Source organism: Talpa europaea (genome assembly GCF_964194135.1).
Source record: "Talpa europaea genome assembly, chromosome: 2".
Taxonomy (NCBI): domain Eukaryota; kingdom Metazoa; phylum Chordata; class Mammalia; order Eulipotyphla; family Talpidae; genus Talpa; species Talpa europaea.
This window is the reverse complement of record NC_140068.1, coordinates 104,723,130-104,741,062: the sequence shown is the minus strand read 5'-3', so window position 1 is coordinate 104,741,062 and position 17,933 is coordinate 104,723,130. Positions and strand designations below refer to the sequence as shown.

Genomic DNA, 17,933 nt, shown 5'->3' with positions numbered 1-17,933 from the left:
AAAGAAATAAGAATATTAAAAAAAAGACTGGACAAATCTGAAAACCTTAGTAATGTTGAATGGGAAAAAGAAAACCACAGAATTTGAAATACAACTTAACACCATTGGATAAAACTTTAAAACATAAAATTCAATGATGGAGTAAGTGAAAGAAAGGAACAAACTCAGGATATTGTCACACAGCATAGAGGATCTTCGATGAATTGAATGTGTCTCTTAATAAATATACATTTTTTTTGTGTTTTGCACCTTATAATATGTAACCTCTTTCTTTAAAAAGATTTATTTATTTATGCAAGAGCTGGGGTGCAGGCCAGAGGTGAAGGGGGATGAGAGGATTCACCAGAGACAGAGTAGGGAACAGAACAGGCAGATTGACTGAAATACACTGCTGAAGGGAGCAGCGGGCAAGACAGGAGAGCTCTGCTGCGCCATGTGGGTCACCTCCCTGGCCAGGTGTCAAACTCATGCTGCAGTGGCTGCAGATAGCTTCTTAGTGCTGTGTTTTAACCCCTTGAGCCACCAGGGAGGCCCCCTAATACATAAACTCTTTAGCTTTTATTGCAGTGGACACATATACTGAAAAGAAGACCAATTGAACCTACCCATACAATCAGCACTCAGATCAAAAACACATTACCTAAAACACATCTGGAAGACCCTCTCCAGATCATTACTTGTGGCTACCTAACCCCTTAGGGGTAACATTGTCTTGATTTCTAACCTCATACATTGTTTTGCTGACTGGTAAAAATTTTAAAGGAATGGAGTCATACAGTGTGTGTCTTTTGTTTCATCATCTTACAGTTTTAGTGTGGCTTCTTCCAGTTTGTGAGATTCAACCTTGTTGCATGTCGTTGTGGGTTTGTTCATTCTCCGCTGCGAGATATTCCATTATGTGAATATTCCAGTTTGTTTAGCCATTATACGGTTGGGCTTTAGATATAGTCTTTGGTGTGCACGGAATAGTTCATCAAAAATAATGTTAAAAATAAGTAGCTTTGGAACTCCCTGGTAGCACAAGGGGTTAAGATGCAACCTATGGGGGCCTCCCTGGTGGTGCAGGGGTTAAAGACACAGCGTTATCAAGCTATCACCACCCACCTAAGCAGGAGTTCGATCCCAGCCCCAGCCAGCCAAGGAGCAATCCACGTGGTGCAGCAGACCTTCACTGCCCCATCTGCTGCTACCCTCAGCAGTGTACTTCAGTAGATCCACCTGTTCTGTTCCCCAACTCTCTCTGGTGAATCCTATCACCACCACCACCCCACCTCTGGTCTACACCCCAGTTCTTGTATGCATAAATAAATCTTTTTTTTTAAAAAAAGACACAACCTATGAAGCTATCTGTAGCCACTGCAGCAAGAGTTTGTTCCCCGCCCAGGGAGCTGCCCACATGGCTCAGCAGACCTCTCCTGACTCGCCCGCTGCTTCCCCTCAGCAGTGTATTTCAGTCAGTCTGCCTGTTCTGTTCCCTGCTCTGGCTCTGGTGAATTCTCTCACCCTCCCGTGCTTCTGACTGTACCCAGTGCTTGTATAAATAAATAAAACTTTAAAAAAAAATACACTTATTGGGGACTCAAAAGAGGTCTATGTTATGCAAGGCAGCCATGGGAAAAGTCATCCTAAATCATCTGTGAAGTGCTGACTGTGTGTGCCGTCTTGTGCAGGCTTCCATTCTGTGAGACCAACATGAAGACATGAGCTTTCACTCATGGCCGGCATCTTAGGGATGGAGGAGAGAATACAGAAAGTACTTCCAGACTGGTGGGCGTGGGCAGCCATGAGCCCTTCTGCTCAGACTTCTTAGCATGGAGAGTCTTGGGTCTATTCCTCAGCCGATAGGTAAGGATGTCATTGTCAGAACAATGTGAATTGAGTCTTTTCCCCTCAGGACAGAAAGGTGGTGGTCCTTTTTACCCAGTAGACATGCAGCTGGGCATTATCTCCCCAGCATTCTCCTTCCCTCCAGAGACGCCATGTCACTCCAGACAGGCAGTGTGAACCTTTATCTGGGCTTTGTTTCCTCCTTGGGGACACCAGGTCCAGGCTAGAGGACTTGGCAGGCTCTTCTCATGGCGGTCTTATTCCTCCTCCTTCTATTTCTCTGTGGGTGCTCCCGGGCTCCTGCAGGTAAGGAACTGGAGGTGGGGGGGTTCTTCAGCTGTTCACAAGGTTGGGAGGGACTGCTGTTATTTCTCTGGGAAGGCAGCTAACTCAAAAAGATAGATTTACCACGAATGACCTCTTGGCTGTGCGAGTCTCAGAAACAATGAGAGTCTAGGTCGTGTACAGTTTCCTCTAGAAAATAAGAACAGGTGAATAAATACTTCCAGAAAAAAAGAAAAATAGGAGGTAGAGAGATGGACATCTGCCAACTCTTCCAGCATTTGCTCTCTGGCCTTCAGATTCCTTCGATCACAGGGGGCGTGGGAAGGAAAGCCCCTGCTCTCTCTTGTTACTTCACTTTTTGGTAGCTATTGTTGGAGAAATAGGCTCACAACCAGGCTCCTCCGTCCATGGGAACCTGAGAAGGCAAGGAAGTCAGCGGTAGGGAGGGTGTTGTTGATCTGATAGACATCTCTGGCCTCTCACAATGCCTTCTCTACAGATAACATCCAGGACATCTATGTGGCCTTGGGGGAGACATTGGAGCTGCCATGCCCCACACCACCCAACCTGCAAGGGGACGAACTCTTGTCCTGGTTCCGCAGCCCTGCAGCAGGCTCGTCCACTGCCATGGTAGCTCAAGTCCAGGTGGCCAGGCTGGCACCAGATCACTGGAAACCTAGAAGGGAGGCCAGGCTCAAACTTCTCGGGAACTACTCTTTGTGGCTGGAAGGGTCCAAGGAAGGCGATGCTGGGCGCTACTGGTGCACTGTGCTGGGGCAGCAGCACAAGTACCAGAACTGGAGGGTGTATGATGTGTCTGTGCTCCGAGGTGAGTAGAGCATGCAGACGGGGGTGACTGGGGGCTGGGCAAGCCCAGGCAACGAACTGAGGGATCCCTCTTTCCCCGCAGGATCCCAATTATCTGCTAGGGCTGCAGATGGCTCCCCCTGCTCTGTCCTCCTGTGCTCTGTGACCCCTACCAGGCACCTGGACTCTGTGACCTGGCTGGAGGGGAGGGGTCCTGTGAGAGGCCATGTGCAACCCTTCTGGAGTGATGGGGCAGCTCTGCTCTTGGTGTGTCCTGGGGAGGGGCTTCCGGAGCCCAGGGTGCGTAGACCAAGAGTCATCCACTGTGTCATGCCTCAGAACAAAGGGCTCAGCTTTACCCTGGCAGGTAAACTGAGGGAAGATATGGGAGCACTCTGGGGAGGTGTGTTTCCTCTGGCAATCCCGCTCCCTCAGGCTAGAGGAGGAGATTAGAGTGGAGGCAAATCTGTTATTAGCCAGGCCAGAGGGGGTGGCTTCTGCTGGAACAAACTACCCTCTGTAGGAAGAGGACTTTTTTCATTGAATCCATAATGGAGAAAGGGGGTTGGTTAAGTCAGTTTTCCAACAGAACAGGCCATCAGCCAAGAGGAAGAAGGATTCTGGTGGAATATACATTTGTTTAGAAATAGAGTCATCTGTAATTTTTGTGGAATATGTCTTAGCAGAGAGGACGAAAGTAACAATGATTGCTGGGAGAGCTGTCTTTGAAGAAAGGATGTATATGCACGGATGTTATAATGGCCCTTTGATAGTGAAGGCAGGGGAAAAAAAGTATAATTGTTTTACAATAAAAAAAAGTCCATTATAGAGGAAGAGAACACTACTGGATATAAAATACCCCATTTACAAGGCGGGAGGGAGGAACAAATGACCGTTATTTTCGTAAGCCAAGGCCAATTAATGGACAGTGATGGATCTTATGTCCCTTTACACCCTCAGTGCCTAATAATGTGCCTGGCATGTGGTGGGCATCAGCAAATGCTTACGGAGTGAGTGGAAGAATAAATAGATGGAAAGCACTTCATTTTTTTCTTGAAAGGGTGGATTATTATGAAGGGAATGAGGAAAAGTCACAATTACGGCCGATGGTCCGCTCTTGGACTTAGCTGTCCATTTGTGGGTGGATGGGGGGACGGGCATTCTCTACTGATGTTGGCTGAGGGCAGGGATCTGGAAAGGGATCAAGTGGGGTGGTAGATACTGGGGGTAGGAAAATTTAGGAAGGTTTCATTTGGAAGAACCCATTGGATTATGGGGGGAAGCCTTTCTTTGCAGTACAGGGATAGACGCCCTCAGAGCCTCCCTCCTTATCCCTTACTGCAGCCTCCACAGATGCCTCTCCTGCCCATTGTGTCTCTCCCACGGGCTGGGATGTGCCATGGATCCTGATGCTGTTGCTCACAGCAGTTCTGGGGTTCACCATCCTGGCCCTCAGCATCACTCTCTGCAGGTGGAGGGCCCAGATGGCTCACTGCAAAGGTGAGTCAGTGGACGCCAGGAGAGGGCTGGGCTCACTTCTGCCTCTAGCCTGGTCTTCACTAGGGGAGGAGGGTGCTAAGGATTAGAGCTCTGTGTTATCTGCAACACCCTGTGTTGCTCCTTCTCTCCCAGAAGCCTCGATTCCTCGCTTCAAGCCTGAAATCCAGGTCTATGAGAACATCCATTTGGCCTGTCTCAGGTGAGGAGTAACTAGGGGGGCACAGGCTTAAATCCCAGAGGGGACTGGGGTTGGATGGGGATGGGGCCCTAGTTCTGAGGTGGAGAATGGAATTATCCTTAATTTATCTTTCTTCTTTGCAAAACCCATAGACCACCTGCCCTCAAGACCAGATGATCTCAGTAACATCTCCTGCTGTGAAGTGTGACCCGCTGTCTCCCTGGCCATCTGGCACCTGAAGGAGCCCCTGAAAACCTTGGTGGGGGGTGGGGGGAGGAGGGCTGAGAGTGCTGTCTCACAGCCCAGCTGGTCTTCAGCAGCCAAGAGATGTGTGTGTGTGTGTGTGTGTGTGTGTGTGTGTGTGTGTGTGTGTGGTGTGTTGGGCTGCAGCTGTGAGGGTGTGGGGAGGGGAGGAGAGGGGCCGAAAGCAAGAAGAACATTATTCCATGATGCTGCTTTCAAAAAGATGTGGTCTCCTATCTTTCAGCTGCCAGCGCCAGTGGAGTGGTGGCGCTGAGCCCCTATACTATAGGACTGAGGGAAGCCTGAGCTGGCTGGCAGGGTATGAGGGGCGGGGATGGGCAGAAAGGAACTAGGATTCCAGAGGCTTAGCAGTGGTGTAGAATCGGTCCTGAGGATTCAAAGGACAAATGGGGGAGACTGAAGAAGAGAGAAGGAAGACATTTAAGTCAGAGTAAGGAAAGGAAAAGGGATAGAGCAAATTAGAAGCACAAAGTGCTATCTGGGAGTCTGGGAGTGAGGGACAGAGAGAATGGAAAGAATCTAAGTTACCTCCAAATTAAGCCAGAGAAGGGAAGTTGAGAGAGAGTGAGTACCTTTAACCAGACCCAGATGTCCTTAGAGGGAAGGGGAGGGAACTGAGACAGAATAGGGGTGCTTGGGTTTGCCCCCCCACCCCCCTGCCCCCTCCCGGGGACATCCTCCTCATCCTAACTGCTCCATTGTTGCATCCGGAGCAGCTTATCTTCACCCTGACATCCTGGAAGCTCTAAAAGTCACATGCCATCTCCTTGTGCAGGGTGGGAGTGTCCTGTGGCTGTGGATGGATTCCCGGGTGGGGTGTGTTGTGTGCCCCTGCCTGCCACGGACAAGTCTGGGCTGGTGGAAAAGGGAGGGCATCAATGTTCCCAACTCATCCATCCACTGGGCACAGGCAGAACTGAGCTGGATTCCCAACCACACCCACATAAGCAAACTCAGGCAGGTGCCCTTTTGGGTTTCTGCTTAAGCTTGGGTCTCACTGGAGAAAAGCTTTCACCTAAGTCTCGCCTGAAACTTTCATGCTACAGTGGCTTAAGCTAAGCTATTGCAAGAACAAGGATGTGAATGACAGAGATGGAGAAGGAGGCGAATGATTCAGGTTCCAGCACCTCAGCCCCACCCACCAAGCAGCCATGGTTTGTTAGTTTGTTTTTAGAGAGCTCTCATGAGTACACACACACACACACACACACACACACACACGAATGTTACCAGACTGCAAGATAGCACTTTTATTACATTACTCGTCATAGTTCCCCAAGCCTGCATTCCTGAGCTCCCCACACCCAAATTCATCTTTCCTAGCAAGTCTCTCCTCCTCACAGTACCTGGTGCCCTTCAACCCCCTTGTCTGGGACAAGACCTTGCCTTGCTGGAGACCTAGGACTGAGAGAAGACATTAGCAGTGGGCAGCTGGAGAAGACAGAAGACATAAAAGACAGGTTCTTTATGGACCTGGGTTCCGGGCAGGTGCCTGCAGGGACTGGAGCTCTATCCATGGGGATCAGGACTTGGGAGGTGGCTGTGCAGGGCCAGGATCTGAGGTCTACAAAATCAGCGTCCTGGGCTTATCTTGAGTCTGCAGGTTTTTCAGGCCTCTGGCCCTTTTGTGATGCTCGAGGAGTCCTGGGTCGAGGGCTGTAGACCGAAGCAAGGCTAGTGGAGGAGATAGCCTCCCCAGATCCAGCTGGTGAGGAGGGGGAACACGGCGGTGAGGAGCGGGCTGGGGGGCTCCTGCAGCTTGGTGGCCGTGTTACACAGGTCCTGCTCACAACAGTGGTGCTGTAGAGCATAGTTTCGTTCCCGGTAGGTGGTGTGGCCAGGCAGGGAGCACTGGGCACGCGGGAGGCAGCCCTTCCTTTGGATGATCTCGTTCTGCTCTGTGGAGTGAAAGGGCATGCTTAGCCAGGGACAGGAGGGAGGCAAGGGCCAGGAGAGAGCAGAAAGGGCAGGATGGATGGATAGGGGAGCCATGGAGACGGCCTTTTGTGCCAGAGTCCTACCTGAGGTGCCAGTGCTGATGCCACAAGCTTCATCATCTTGACACTTCGTGACAGCTGGGTAACAGGGTTTGGAGAAGCCACAGGTGTAACAGAGCCGCACTGGGGTAGGGGATGTGGCGAGGCCTGTGGTTCGAGGGGCATCAGGACAGGAAGAGATGCAAACAGGCCGTGTTGGGGTTGAACCCACATCCCAGGCAGGGATGAACAGGGAGGTGACACACAAGGTGCAGCAGGCACAGAAGTGGAGAAGAGACAGGGAAGGGAGGGGAGTCCTCACAAGGAAAGAAAAAGACCCCAAGGCAAGAGGGATGTAGGGATAGCGAGAGACACACAGATGTGGACAGAAGTCGACAGAATTGGAAGAACATAGAGAATGCCATAAAGACAGACAGGTGTCATAAGGGTAGTGAAAAAGTTAAGCAGATGGTGCCAGAGACAGAGGACAACACAAGAATTGACATGGACCAAGTGGCCAGCCAGCAGGGACAGGTAGAGAGACAAAGGCACAGAAGAAACTGTTATTCTCAAATGCCTTTGAAAAGAAACTTTTCCTGCTCACTTTATCAGGCTGGGCTGAGGCCATTCCCAGGAGCTCTTCTTTCTAGTGCCCTACAGCTCTCCACCTGGCCTCTTCTAGTCCATCCTCCCTTCCACCCCCAGCCCTCAGACTCCTCCACAAGCCCCTGCCCCAGCCCTCAGCTCACCCTTTCCCTTGCCCCTTGATCCCTTACCCAGAGCCCCACAGAGGAACAGACTGCGGAAGAAGATGCTGGAGGTACCCATGACTGATCTCAGGGCTCAGGAGGCTGGGAGAATGTGAGCTGTACCCCTGAGTTCCTGAGAGTTAGAGAGTCAAGCATCTGAGTGAGACGGGGAACTGGTAAACAAACACACCTAAGGAGTGAATCTGGAGAGGTGCCAAGACCAAGTTCACCAGCTTGACAGCAGGGCTCAGGTCCACCAGCTCTGGCACCCCACTCCTCTCACCCACTCCCACCCCCTGCTCTAGTCTTCTCTTGCCTGGAGGGTCTACTCTGTTCTCAAAGTGTTGGTCTCTTAGCTGTGTCTGCCACTCCCGAGTAGTGTCTGTCACCTCGCCTCTACTGCTCCTCCCCTCCCCTAGTCTCCAAGCTGTTCTCTGCTCTCCCAACTTGTCTCCCTTTTGTTTTCTCTCTTTCCCCACCCCCCTCCTCATGTTGACAGCTCTCAAGGTCACCTTCCTAAACAGCCCTGGCCCAGATCTGAGTATGGTGTTTGAGTGTGCATCAACAATCTCCCCTCCCACCCTATTCCCTATACACAAAGCCCAGCTGTAAGCCAGGACCCCACCCAGCTTCAGATCCCTTTGATTCCCCCAAGCCTCAACATTCCTACCCCATAATTATCCCTCCCAGCTTTACTACCTTGGAGGAAAGAATCCATCATGGGTGGGGCCAGAGGGAGGATGTGCTCCCACTAGAGCTGGAGTAGGTTTGGGAGCGGGGTTCAGAAAGATGAGGAAGGATTCAAATTTTTGGGTGGAGGGTGCTAGAGTTTGGAAGACTGAGGTTTCAGAGATTGGAGATTCGGTACAAGACTGGACCAGGAGGAGAGAGATCCTGGGGGCTGGGTGGGCAGCGGAGATACAGTGCCCATGAGAAGCAGTTTTCATAAACTTTTATCTTAGCACCACTTTACACTCTTAGAAACCACTGAAGACCCCAAACAGCTTTCTTTGTGTGAGTTATGTTGATATCGACTATGCCAGAAATCAAAATGGAACATTTAAACTAGGTTCGTTTAAAAACTGAAATAATAAACATATTACATGTTAATAAAGCACAGTTTCATGAGAAATAACTTCTTTCCCAGCAACACAGAAGAGTGGAGTCACTTTCCATTTTTGGGAGTCTCCACAGACTAATGTCAAACTTCATAGAAGAGAGCCGGCTTTTCATGTCTGTTTCTTCATTCATTTTGTTGGAATATGTCGCTTTGGTTAAAGTATATGAAGAGGATCTGATACGTGTTTGGAAAAGGAACACCCTTGAGGCTCCACTAAAAGGGTCATAGAGACCCCCTGCTGTTCTGGGGCCACTGTTTTAGAGGATGTTTGCGGAGGATGCAGGAGTTCAAGGGTTCCAGAGGATGCTGAGTGCTCTTTCTCCTGAGAGGCCCCTCCCTGTCCCCATTGGGGCCCCTGGTGCCCTCTGGGGGAGACTCTTTCCTCCCTTTTTTATTGCCCTATAAAGTCCAAGGCCAGGGGGGTATAAGACTGGCAGTGCCAGGTCAGGGAGGGGGCTGGGTGGGAGGGAGTCGCGAGACTGACACTAGCAGACACAATGAACCCCCAACTTGTCTGGATCCTGCTCTGCACCCTGCTGGGGGCTGCTCTGGGTAAGGAGGCAGCCAAGACGCCCCAACAGACCTGTACCCCTCTGCCAGCCCCCTCCCTGAGAGCCTAGGTCTAGCATCTCCTCTCTCCTGCCAGGAAACCGAATGCGGTGCTACGACTGCACAGGAGGCCCTGGCAGCTCCTGCAAAGAGACCACCTGCCGAGAGGGCGAGCGCTGTGGCTTCCTGGAGCGCAAACCCCAGTCTGGCCCGACGCAGACCAAGCTCTCTGGAAACCGTGAGTGCTGAGTTTCTCTGTCTCCCAGCCCTTCCTGGCCTCCGGCCCCACTTCAGTCCTTCTGGCTTTCAGGATCTTCCAGATTCAGTGTGGCTCTGTGCAGATGGTGCTGTCAGAGTAGAGCAGCTGGCGCCGGGGCAATCAGAGGCGCCCTCCTAGTGCTCTGACCCCCCCTCCTCTTACCCCCCAGCATCTCCTAGGCCCGTTCACTCACAAATGGTTGGAAAAGCTCTGTTCCTGGAAGGCAGGGACCAAAATATGAAACCAACTTTCAGGGATCAGTTAAAGTGTCAGTTAAGGACCAGGGAGGTATATTGTGTGTAAGTTTAATTTTTTACTTTGAAATAATTTTAGATTGACAGAAAAGTCACAAAAAATAGTTCAGGAGTGTCTGTGTAGCCTTTCACTCAGCTTCCTCTGTTCCCATCTTACACAGAGCCATAGAAAAATTATGGGAAAGTAACATTGCCTCAAAATGGCTGGCTCATCTCTAGACCTCATTCAGTTGAGCCAGTTGTGCCTCTCATGCTCCTTTTTGGGTCCAGGAGTTTACCTAGAACCCCACATCATATTTGAGTTCTTGCGTCTTCTTGGTCTCCTATCTGTGAGGGTTGTCAGTCTTTCTTTGCTTCGATGACCTTGACACTTTTGAACAGACAAAAGAAGTGAATTTATAGAATATCCTTCAATTTGGATTTTATCTGATATTTTTTGATGATTATATTGAGGTCAGGAGTGTTGGGGGGAAAATCACACAAATGTTGTTGTGTTGTAGAGCAACCCCGATACAAAACGGGGTGCCTGACTGTGGGTCCTCACCCGCGTGGATTATCTCAGAACATCATTTCCCCCTAACAGTTGGTCCTTTTTTCTTTTTAAAGATTTATTTATTTATGCACACAAGAACTAGGGTACAGACCAGAGATGGAGGGGGGATAGGGGACAGCTGGAGGGGGAGTGTATGAGAGGATTCACCAGAGACAGAGTGGGGAACAGAACAGGCAGATTGACCTAAGTACACTGCTGAGGGGAGCAGTGGGTGAGTCAGGAGAGGTCTGCTGCACCATGTGGGTTGCTCCCTGGCCAGCCTGGGATCAAATTCGTGCTGCAGAGGCTGCGGATTGCTTCATAGTGTGGTGCTTAACCCCTTGCACCACCAGGGAGGCCCTGTTGGTCCTTTCTGATGTATTTATTTCATAAGGGTGCTCACCATGTCAATAAACTCTGATCATTCAGTTTTGTTATTTTTTTGGAAAGATTTATTTATTTATGAATACAAGAGCTGGGGTGTAGGCCAGAGGTGAGGGGGTATCTGAGGATTCACCAGAGACAGCGTGGGAAGCAGAACAGGTGGATTGAATGAAATACACTGCTGAGGGGAGCAGTGGGTTAGACAGGAGAGGTCTGCTGCACCATGTGGGTAGCTCCCTGGCCAGGGATGGAACTTTTTTTTTTAATATTTATTTATTTATGAATACAAGAGCTGGGGTACAGGCCAGAGATGTGGGGGGCGGGGTGAGAGGATTCACCAGAGATAGAGTGGGGAACAGAACAGGCAGAATGAAATATACTGCTGAGGGGAGCAGCAGGCGAGACAGGGAGGCCCAGGGATGGAACTTGTACTGCAGTGGCTGCGGATTGCTTCATAGTGCTGAGACTTAAGCCCTTATGCCACCAGGGAAGGCCCTTTGAGAGAGGTGCTTTTTGTGGGCAGAGAATTCCTTTGGGTTCCTTGAAGTTACATCCGCTCTGCCCACTGAGAAGGCAGATCCTCAGGCCAGCAGTCTAACAACTTGGTCTTATCCGCTCTCTCAGCCTCAGTGACCTTGATTCATCACCATCCAACCTGTGTGGCGGCCCATCATTGCAATCAAGTGGAGACCGAGCTGGTGGGAGACATGACTTACACAACCCACAGAGACTGCTGCTTTGGAGACCTGTGCAACAGTGCTGTGCCCGGGGCCCAGGCGTGCATCCTGGCGGTGGCAGCCACTGCCCTGGCCTGGCTCTTGCCAGGACTCTGGATTGGGTAATGGAGTAGGAGGAAGGGAAGGGAGCAAAGGAGAGAATGAGATCTGAACTGAGAAGACCACCACTCTTCTGTAAACCATTAAAGTCTATCCACCACTCTAGAGCTGACTGGAAGATTCCATCTATCTTTTGTGGAGGGGGAGGCTGAAGGAGGAATATGGTGGCATCCAAGCTCTGGCTTGGGGGTTACCAAGCATTATGGGGCTTATGTTATGATGGTATACTCCATAAGCCCAAAACCACTAAACCCCAAAGGATGATGGAGAATCTGCCCTAAGTGAGGGCACTGCCCTCAGTGCCCTAAGTCCTGTTGCTAGGAGAATCTTCCCCAGCAACAAGGATCACTGCAGAGAGCAGGTGCTGGGCTGAGTGGGGGTTGGGGGGGCACCAGGATTCTGTGAGCCTAGCTGCCTGGGTTTGTTCCCCTCCTCTCATTTGCAAGTTGACTCTCACTATGACTATTTTGAATTGAGAAAGGGATCGTAAGCATTGTGATTGGAGGAGTGGCTTGGTATTCCAGTTAGCAACCAGCCCAGGTGAGGTATGACTCTAACCAGAGGGTCTGAGGCCTGGAAAGAGGGGCCTAGTCCATCCTCATGCCCCATACAACTTTCCTACCCTTTCTGGGGAGCCCTCAGGCCAGGCTGCACCTCTTTCTTGGCAGTACATCAGAGGTGTGACCTAAATTTAGGATAGGATTGTTTCTCTAAACACTGGGACCTGTGTGCCAGCCCCAGACGCTGGAAAGGAGTATGAAGGCCTGAAGAACCAGTTTCTCCATTTCCCAGTCCAGCCTCCCAGGGACACTCCCTAAAGAATTCTTGGGAGAGCATATGGGCCTGAGAGCGTTATTTCCTGGGAGAACTGACACTTAGGTCTTCTGATAATAAATGCACAATTTATCAGACATAAACATTTATTACTCAAAATGGAAAGAGGTGAGCATGGGGATGGGGTACACTGGGGACCAGGATTTGGGGAATCAGCCCCGGACAGTGAGGTCATTGGATTCTTCCTAGGAACCCTCATTGGGAGCATGACAGGACCCCCATTTCAGGACCGCATCCCAATCCTTTCCCAAGCAGGACACAGGAGAGTGCAGGAGGCAAGGTGGGGAACCCTTCTAGGGGCCAATGGAAGGTTTGGTGTGGTCTAGAGGGAGATGGGGAGGGGCTTGGGAAAAGCAGAGTGGAGGGTATGGGGTGGGAGAATGGATATGGAGACTAGTATCTAATTAAAGAAATGTGAAGGATCTTGAGAAATGCTTTTCAGAGCAAAGGGAGCTAGGGAGAGACCCTTTGAGGAAGCCAGGGATATGGTGGGAGGCGGGTCGGTTGTGGAGCAAGTTCTAGTGCAGCAACCAGAGACCAAGGCCAGCCAAAGAGGTAAGGAAGACAAAGGCCAGGCCAGGGGTGGGTCGGGCAGCAGGGCTATTACAGCTGTCCTTGTCGCAGCAGGTGGTGTTGTAGGTCAGGCCCAGCTTGTGGTTGGTTTGGTTGTACGCCTCCTGACAGGGCTCTTTCTCTGTGCCACATCGAAGATTGGAATAAAGCCACATCTTACCTGGGGGCAGGAATAGCAGAGGGGTCAGCTAGGATGGGCAACTGGCACGTCTGAGCCTCCCTCTCCATCCATGTACCCATCCAGGTTGTCTTCCTTCCTAGCCTTCCTGAATTGCCCCCTGTATCTTCTCACTCTAAAATTCCTGAACCCCCTTCCCTGGCCCCTTACCCCAATCCTGCTTCTATTACTTGCTGGCTGGGAGACCTTGGAGCTGTTACTGTCACTTTATAAGGCTGTTTTCTCAGTATAGTAAATAGTACCTACATCATAGAGCCTGCCACCTATAATCCTTGGCTGAATATTATCATTGCTGTAATTCTCGATTTCATCTTAGTCTTATCCCCAGTTGGGCCCCAGCCCCAGCCCTAGTGTCCCTCTGACCCCCCCCTCCCTAGCCCGAGCCATAGTGTCCCTCATTGACCATGCCCCTCTCTCCGCTAAAGGGCAAGTTACCAAGGTACACGTTTGTTGTCAGGCATCTTTGCCCCCGTTCCAGGAGGCAGGACTGGCGATCAATACAGCCCAGCACAGGGACCTTGTAGCAGGAGTGACAGCGAATTTGAGCTGAAAAGACACAAGTCAGGTTAAAGTGATGGGGTGACTCACCTGGGCATGAGCTGAGCTAGGGGCAGGGTGGAGAAGAGCCAATCAAGTAGGTGTTTCAACCTGTTTGGCCTGGTAGGGACAGGGCAGGTGAGTAATGCAGAAAAAGAAGAAGTGGGTGAGGGTGGGGTTGTTGCTCTGAGAACAGTCCACACCCTAAATATCACCCTTCCCTCCACCCCCTTTGCGCATAAGTCAAGGGAGCACAGAGCTATTAACAACAATGGGGGGGGGGAGGCTAGATGGACAGATGGAAAGTGAGACCACAAGGAGGGGTGGAGACCACAAGGGAGAACAGAGGAGACAGCAGTGGCGGGTGAGGGGAAGGAATTCAGAAGACCGGGTCATATATGGAGACTTGAAATTGGAAGATGAAAAATAAAATCATGGAGGTTACAACACTTGGAAGTCGAGGCTGACAAGAAAGCCACCCATGACCAGCTTTAGTAAATGACTTTTCACCTCCTGGGCCCGTCAAGAGCGTGGGAAGAGGAATTAGAGTTGAGAATCCCTTCGCCCCAGTAGTTCTCTGATGGAAAGGAACAGTATCTGGGAGACAGATCATCAGATCTTGCCTGGGTATATTACAACATGGAAAGGGTGGATGTAGAAGGTGGCACCCCCAAAGTTTCTGCCTCAGAGAATTCAAGGTTTGGTGGATGAGCCAGGTGACTGCACTTGGATGAAACCCACTGAGGGTGTGTGGGGTGAACAGCCTGACATCCCCTACCTGGAAGGCCAGGTTCCTCAGGAGGCTCTAAGAGGTTACGGGAACCCTCTACCAAGCTAGGGGTGTACACACACCAGGGACAATGAACAAAGGGGAACTAAGAAAAGTCACTGGCAGAGGACTGAGCAAGAAGTTCCTGATGGACTAGGTGCAGAGTGGAGGGTGCAAAGGAAGCCCCAGCCTGGATTCCTAGGTTCTGAAAGGATACCTGATTGTGTGCAGGTGGTTAGAGGAGAAAGCAGGTAAACTGGATCCTGGTACATTTTATATTAGAGTGGGGTTGGAGAGGAACTCAATATCAGAATTTCCAAGCGGGGTATACTTTGGAGTGAAAAGTGTGAACCAGGAGCCCTGGCAGGTCAGATGAGAGGGACTGGAGGTGAAGAGAAGCCTGAAGGATAAGAACTGGATCCTGTCACAGGGAGGACTGTCCTAGGAGCATAGGAGAGGGGTGCCAGGTGGGCCTGGGGTGGGTACTTGGGATGCTGAGTGGTGGGTAGTGTGGGCAGAGGGTGGGGCATAAAAGTCCTGAGCCTGTAAGCCAGGTCCCTGGGGCCCCCAGTGCTTACCTGAGATTCCACAGAACAGAGAAGCCAGGATGAGCAGCAAAAGGCCTTTCATGGTGAGGATCTTGGCAAGGGGAGCGACTGGCAGCAGACAGACTTTCAGAAGCCACTCTGGAAGGTGAGCGGTCTTTTGGATTTTATAATTCTCAACGGTCCCTCCCCTCCCTGCCTCTGTGGCCCCTCCTCCACTTAAGCACAGGTGAGTTGACTTAGGAAAAGACTGAGCAGTGGGGAGGGACTGAGGAGTGGGTGGAGTTGTGGGGATGGGAGAGAGGTTGTGGGAGGGGAGGGGCACTAGTGGTCAACTCAATTTTGGGTCTTGGTTGCAGATTAAGACCCCTCTCCCTGCATTCCCGTGGCCCTCTTCCAACTCTCTCCCCCCAGTCCTCTGAAGGAGCATCCCCAAATGCCCAGTAATGGTAAGGTCTACTGGTTCCTGGGCTATGAACAATGGGGTGTGACCAAAGATGAGTGACAAATTTGGGGTTATTTGGGGTTATTGGTATGTGAGCAGAAAATGAGGATAAAAGGGACCACATTAATTTTGATTCTCTGTCCTGCTCAGGCAAAGAATGAAGGAATAGGGTCTGTGGGATGTCACCGAGTGTCTGATATCACAGCAGTGGAGGAAGGGGCTGGGATGACCTGCTACGGAAGGGCGACCTCAGCTCCCCTGTAGGATCTCTTGCCCTGGTTACTGTCCGGCTTGTTGTGAACTCAGTTGCTCCAGACCAGAGAGAGCCCCTGAAGTCCTGGGTGTGGGGCATATGCACCTGCTCCAAAGTGCCTCCACAATCAAAACCTGTCAGTTTGGGTGGGGCACCACTGCCTGGAGGCACAGTGTGGGCACTCAGAGGTGAGAGGGAAGCTAAAATAAGAAAAGAAATAGTGATAATAGTGGCAAGAGTAGTGCACCTATATGTCAGTCATTGTTGTAAGCATTTTACAGGTATGACTTTATTTAGTTCTCATGATACTCTACCAGATAGGTGCTTTAAAGCAACCTAGGCCCAAAAGAGTTAAGCAACTTGCCGGCATCATGAAGCCAGTAGATGACGAAATCAGGATCTGAACTCGGACTGCCGGCCTCCAGAATTCCTGATGCTAAGACCACAGTTTCGCTGTAGGAGTTGGTTAAAGAATACTAAGATGCTTGTAAATGGCCAGAGCACGAGTCGTGAGTGAGCGTTGTCAGAAGGCTGCGAGCTTGTCAGCTAGGATTCCCAGAAGGATCCCCGCAGTTGGTGGCCCCGCCCCCGCTCTTATCCGAGCCCACAGACCCGCTCTCCACCCCCATCCCCCAGCTTCCCTCCGGTCTCCTCCACCGATTCTCTCCCCTCTTCTCCCCACCACATCCCAGCCATGGCCCTGTTTCTGCAGCTGCTGCCGCTGCTGCTGTCGAGGGCCCAGGGCGAGCCCGCGGGTAAGCGATCCCTGGGAAAGTCGGCTAGTTGGCGCGGAGCTTAAAGACTGCAGCAGGGGAAGAGGGTGCCTGGTGGTTGTGATCTGGAAAGACCCAGGATAGGAGGACAGCAGAGAGGAGAGGAGGCGGCGGGGAGGGGGTGTGTGTCATGTGGACTTGTCCTAACATCACCCCCGGCCTCCCCTAGCCTCACTGGACGGCAGTCCCGGGGACCGGGTGAATCTCTCCTGCATAGGGGTCTCGCATCCGATCCGTTGGGCCTGGGCGCCTAGCTTCCCCACCTGCAAGGGCCTGTCCAAAGGACGCCGCCCGATCCTGTGGGCCTCGGCGAGCGGGATCCCCACGGTGTCTCCCCTCCAGCCCTTTGCTGGCCGCCTACGAGCCCTGGACCCTGGTATTCGGAGGCTAGAGCTGCTCCTGAGCGCCGGGGACTCGGGCACTTTTGTCTGCAGAGGCCGCCACGAGGACGAGAGCCGTTTGGTGCTTCACGTGCTGGGGGATGGCCCCGAATGCAGGGCTCCCGGCCATTCCCGGGGTAAGTCTAGACTTTCGGACCCCCCCACCCCAGGAGGGAGGGAGGCTTTCCCTAGGGCTGCTCGGTCCTCGCACCCGGATCCAGCATCCACCACTTCCCTCCACGGTTTCCCCAGGGTCCGTGTATCCCCTGATCCTGATCCTGCTGCTGGGCGCTGGGCTGGTGCTGGGACTCGGAGTCTTGGGCGTGGTCTGGTGGCTCCGCAGGTGAGCACGGGGGCGGGGCCTGGCTTAATGAGTCTGGACCCAAGGCCCGAGGGGCGGGACCCGAACCGTCGTAGACAGGGAGAGAGAGAGAAAAAAAGCAATCCAGGTGTAGACCTCTGGGGTGTGGTTTGAAGACTAGGGGAGGTCAGAAGGTGGGACCCGGCCTCAAGCTGGTGGGGGAAGCCTAAGTCGTTTTGTGGGTTGAGGCCGGTAAGTTGCCGGGTGTTTGTCGGCTGGACCCGGAACAAACCAGACAAGACTCCGGGCACTGAAAGATTCTTATTCTTTTACAGGCGCTCGCCCCCGCACCCGCTTCCACCACGCCCCAGCTTTGGTGAGACTAACTCCACCCCATTTTCCTTCCCCTACCCGCAAATCCCCCACCCCTCAATTCCCGAGAGTCTGAGCCCTTGCTGGGAGCAGACAAGTTGGTCACCTTCTCTCAATCCTTCAGCTCTATCCCCCCCACATAGCTCCACTTGCGAAAGCCGAGTCCCAGAGGCCGGTAAAGGAGGACCCTAAGCTGCCCGAGGACCTGGACCAGGAGCCGGTAAGGAAGGACTGGGGGATGGGAGGGGCTGGTCAGGACCCCCAAGGGTGGGCCAAGAAAGACAGAGGCTTGGGTCCCCAAGGGAGTTAGACTGGTGAGTCCTTCCTGCCTCGTTCCCCACCTTTCAGAGCCTGCTCTACGCAGACCTGGACCACATGGCCCTCAGAAGGCCCTGCAGGTTGTCCCCAGTGGTCCCTACTGATGCCTCCACCATCTATGCAGTTGTGGTTTGA

General features: G+C 52.0%; 3 protein-coding genes across 5 annotated transcripts; 2 read left to right on the top strand and 1 right to left on the bottom strand.

Annotated features, from left to right (window-relative positions):
- Positions 1–1,954: 1,954 nt before the first annotated feature.
- On the top strand, positions 1,955–11,526 carry LOC311188210 (lymphocyte antigen 6 complex locus protein G6f-like; the record flags this gene model as incomplete). The annotated part of the gene is made up of 9 exons (XM_084259364.1): positions 1,955–2,133; positions 2,612–2,941; positions 3,023–3,286; positions 4,264–4,419; positions 4,552–4,618; positions 7,618–7,657; positions 9,174–9,258; positions 9,353–9,493; positions 11,309–11,526. Exons 1-9 carry the CDS (start codon positions 2,076–2,078, stop codon positions 11,524–11,526), a joined length of 1,359 nt encoding a protein of 452 aa, XP_084115490.1. The 5' UTR covers positions 1,955–2,075.
- A 1,346-nt stretch (positions 11,527–12,872) lies between these two features.
- Positions 12,873–15,041, bottom strand: LY6G6C (lymphocyte antigen 6 family member G6C; the record flags this gene model as incomplete). Its single annotated transcript, XM_084228378.1, has 3 exons — positions 12,873–13,087; positions 13,541–13,651; positions 14,990–15,041. 3 exons carry the CDS (start codon positions 15,039–15,041, stop codon positions 12,873–12,875), a joined length of 378 nt encoding a protein of 125 aa, XP_084084504.1.
- A 1,307-nt stretch (positions 15,042–16,348) lies between these two features.
- Positions 16,349–17,933, top strand: MPIG6B (megakaryocyte and platelet inhibitory receptor G6b; the record flags this gene model as incomplete). Of its 3 annotated transcripts, XM_084228253.1 has the most annotated exons (6): positions 16,349–16,409; positions 16,597–16,944; positions 17,060–17,150; positions 17,444–17,484; positions 17,624–17,700; positions 17,829–17,933. In XM_084228253.1, 6 exons carry the CDS (start codon positions 16,349–16,351, stop codon positions 17,931–17,933), a joined length of 723 nt encoding a protein of 240 aa, XP_084084379.1. The 3 variants fall into 3 exon arrangements, with proteins under 3 accessions (XP_084084379.1, XP_084084380.1, XP_084084381.1); XM_084228254.1 differs by lacking the exons at positions 17,060–17,150; positions 17,444–17,484; XM_084228255.1 differs by lacking the exons at positions 17,060–17,150; positions 17,444–17,484; positions 17,829–17,933 and having other exon boundaries at positions 17,605–17,672.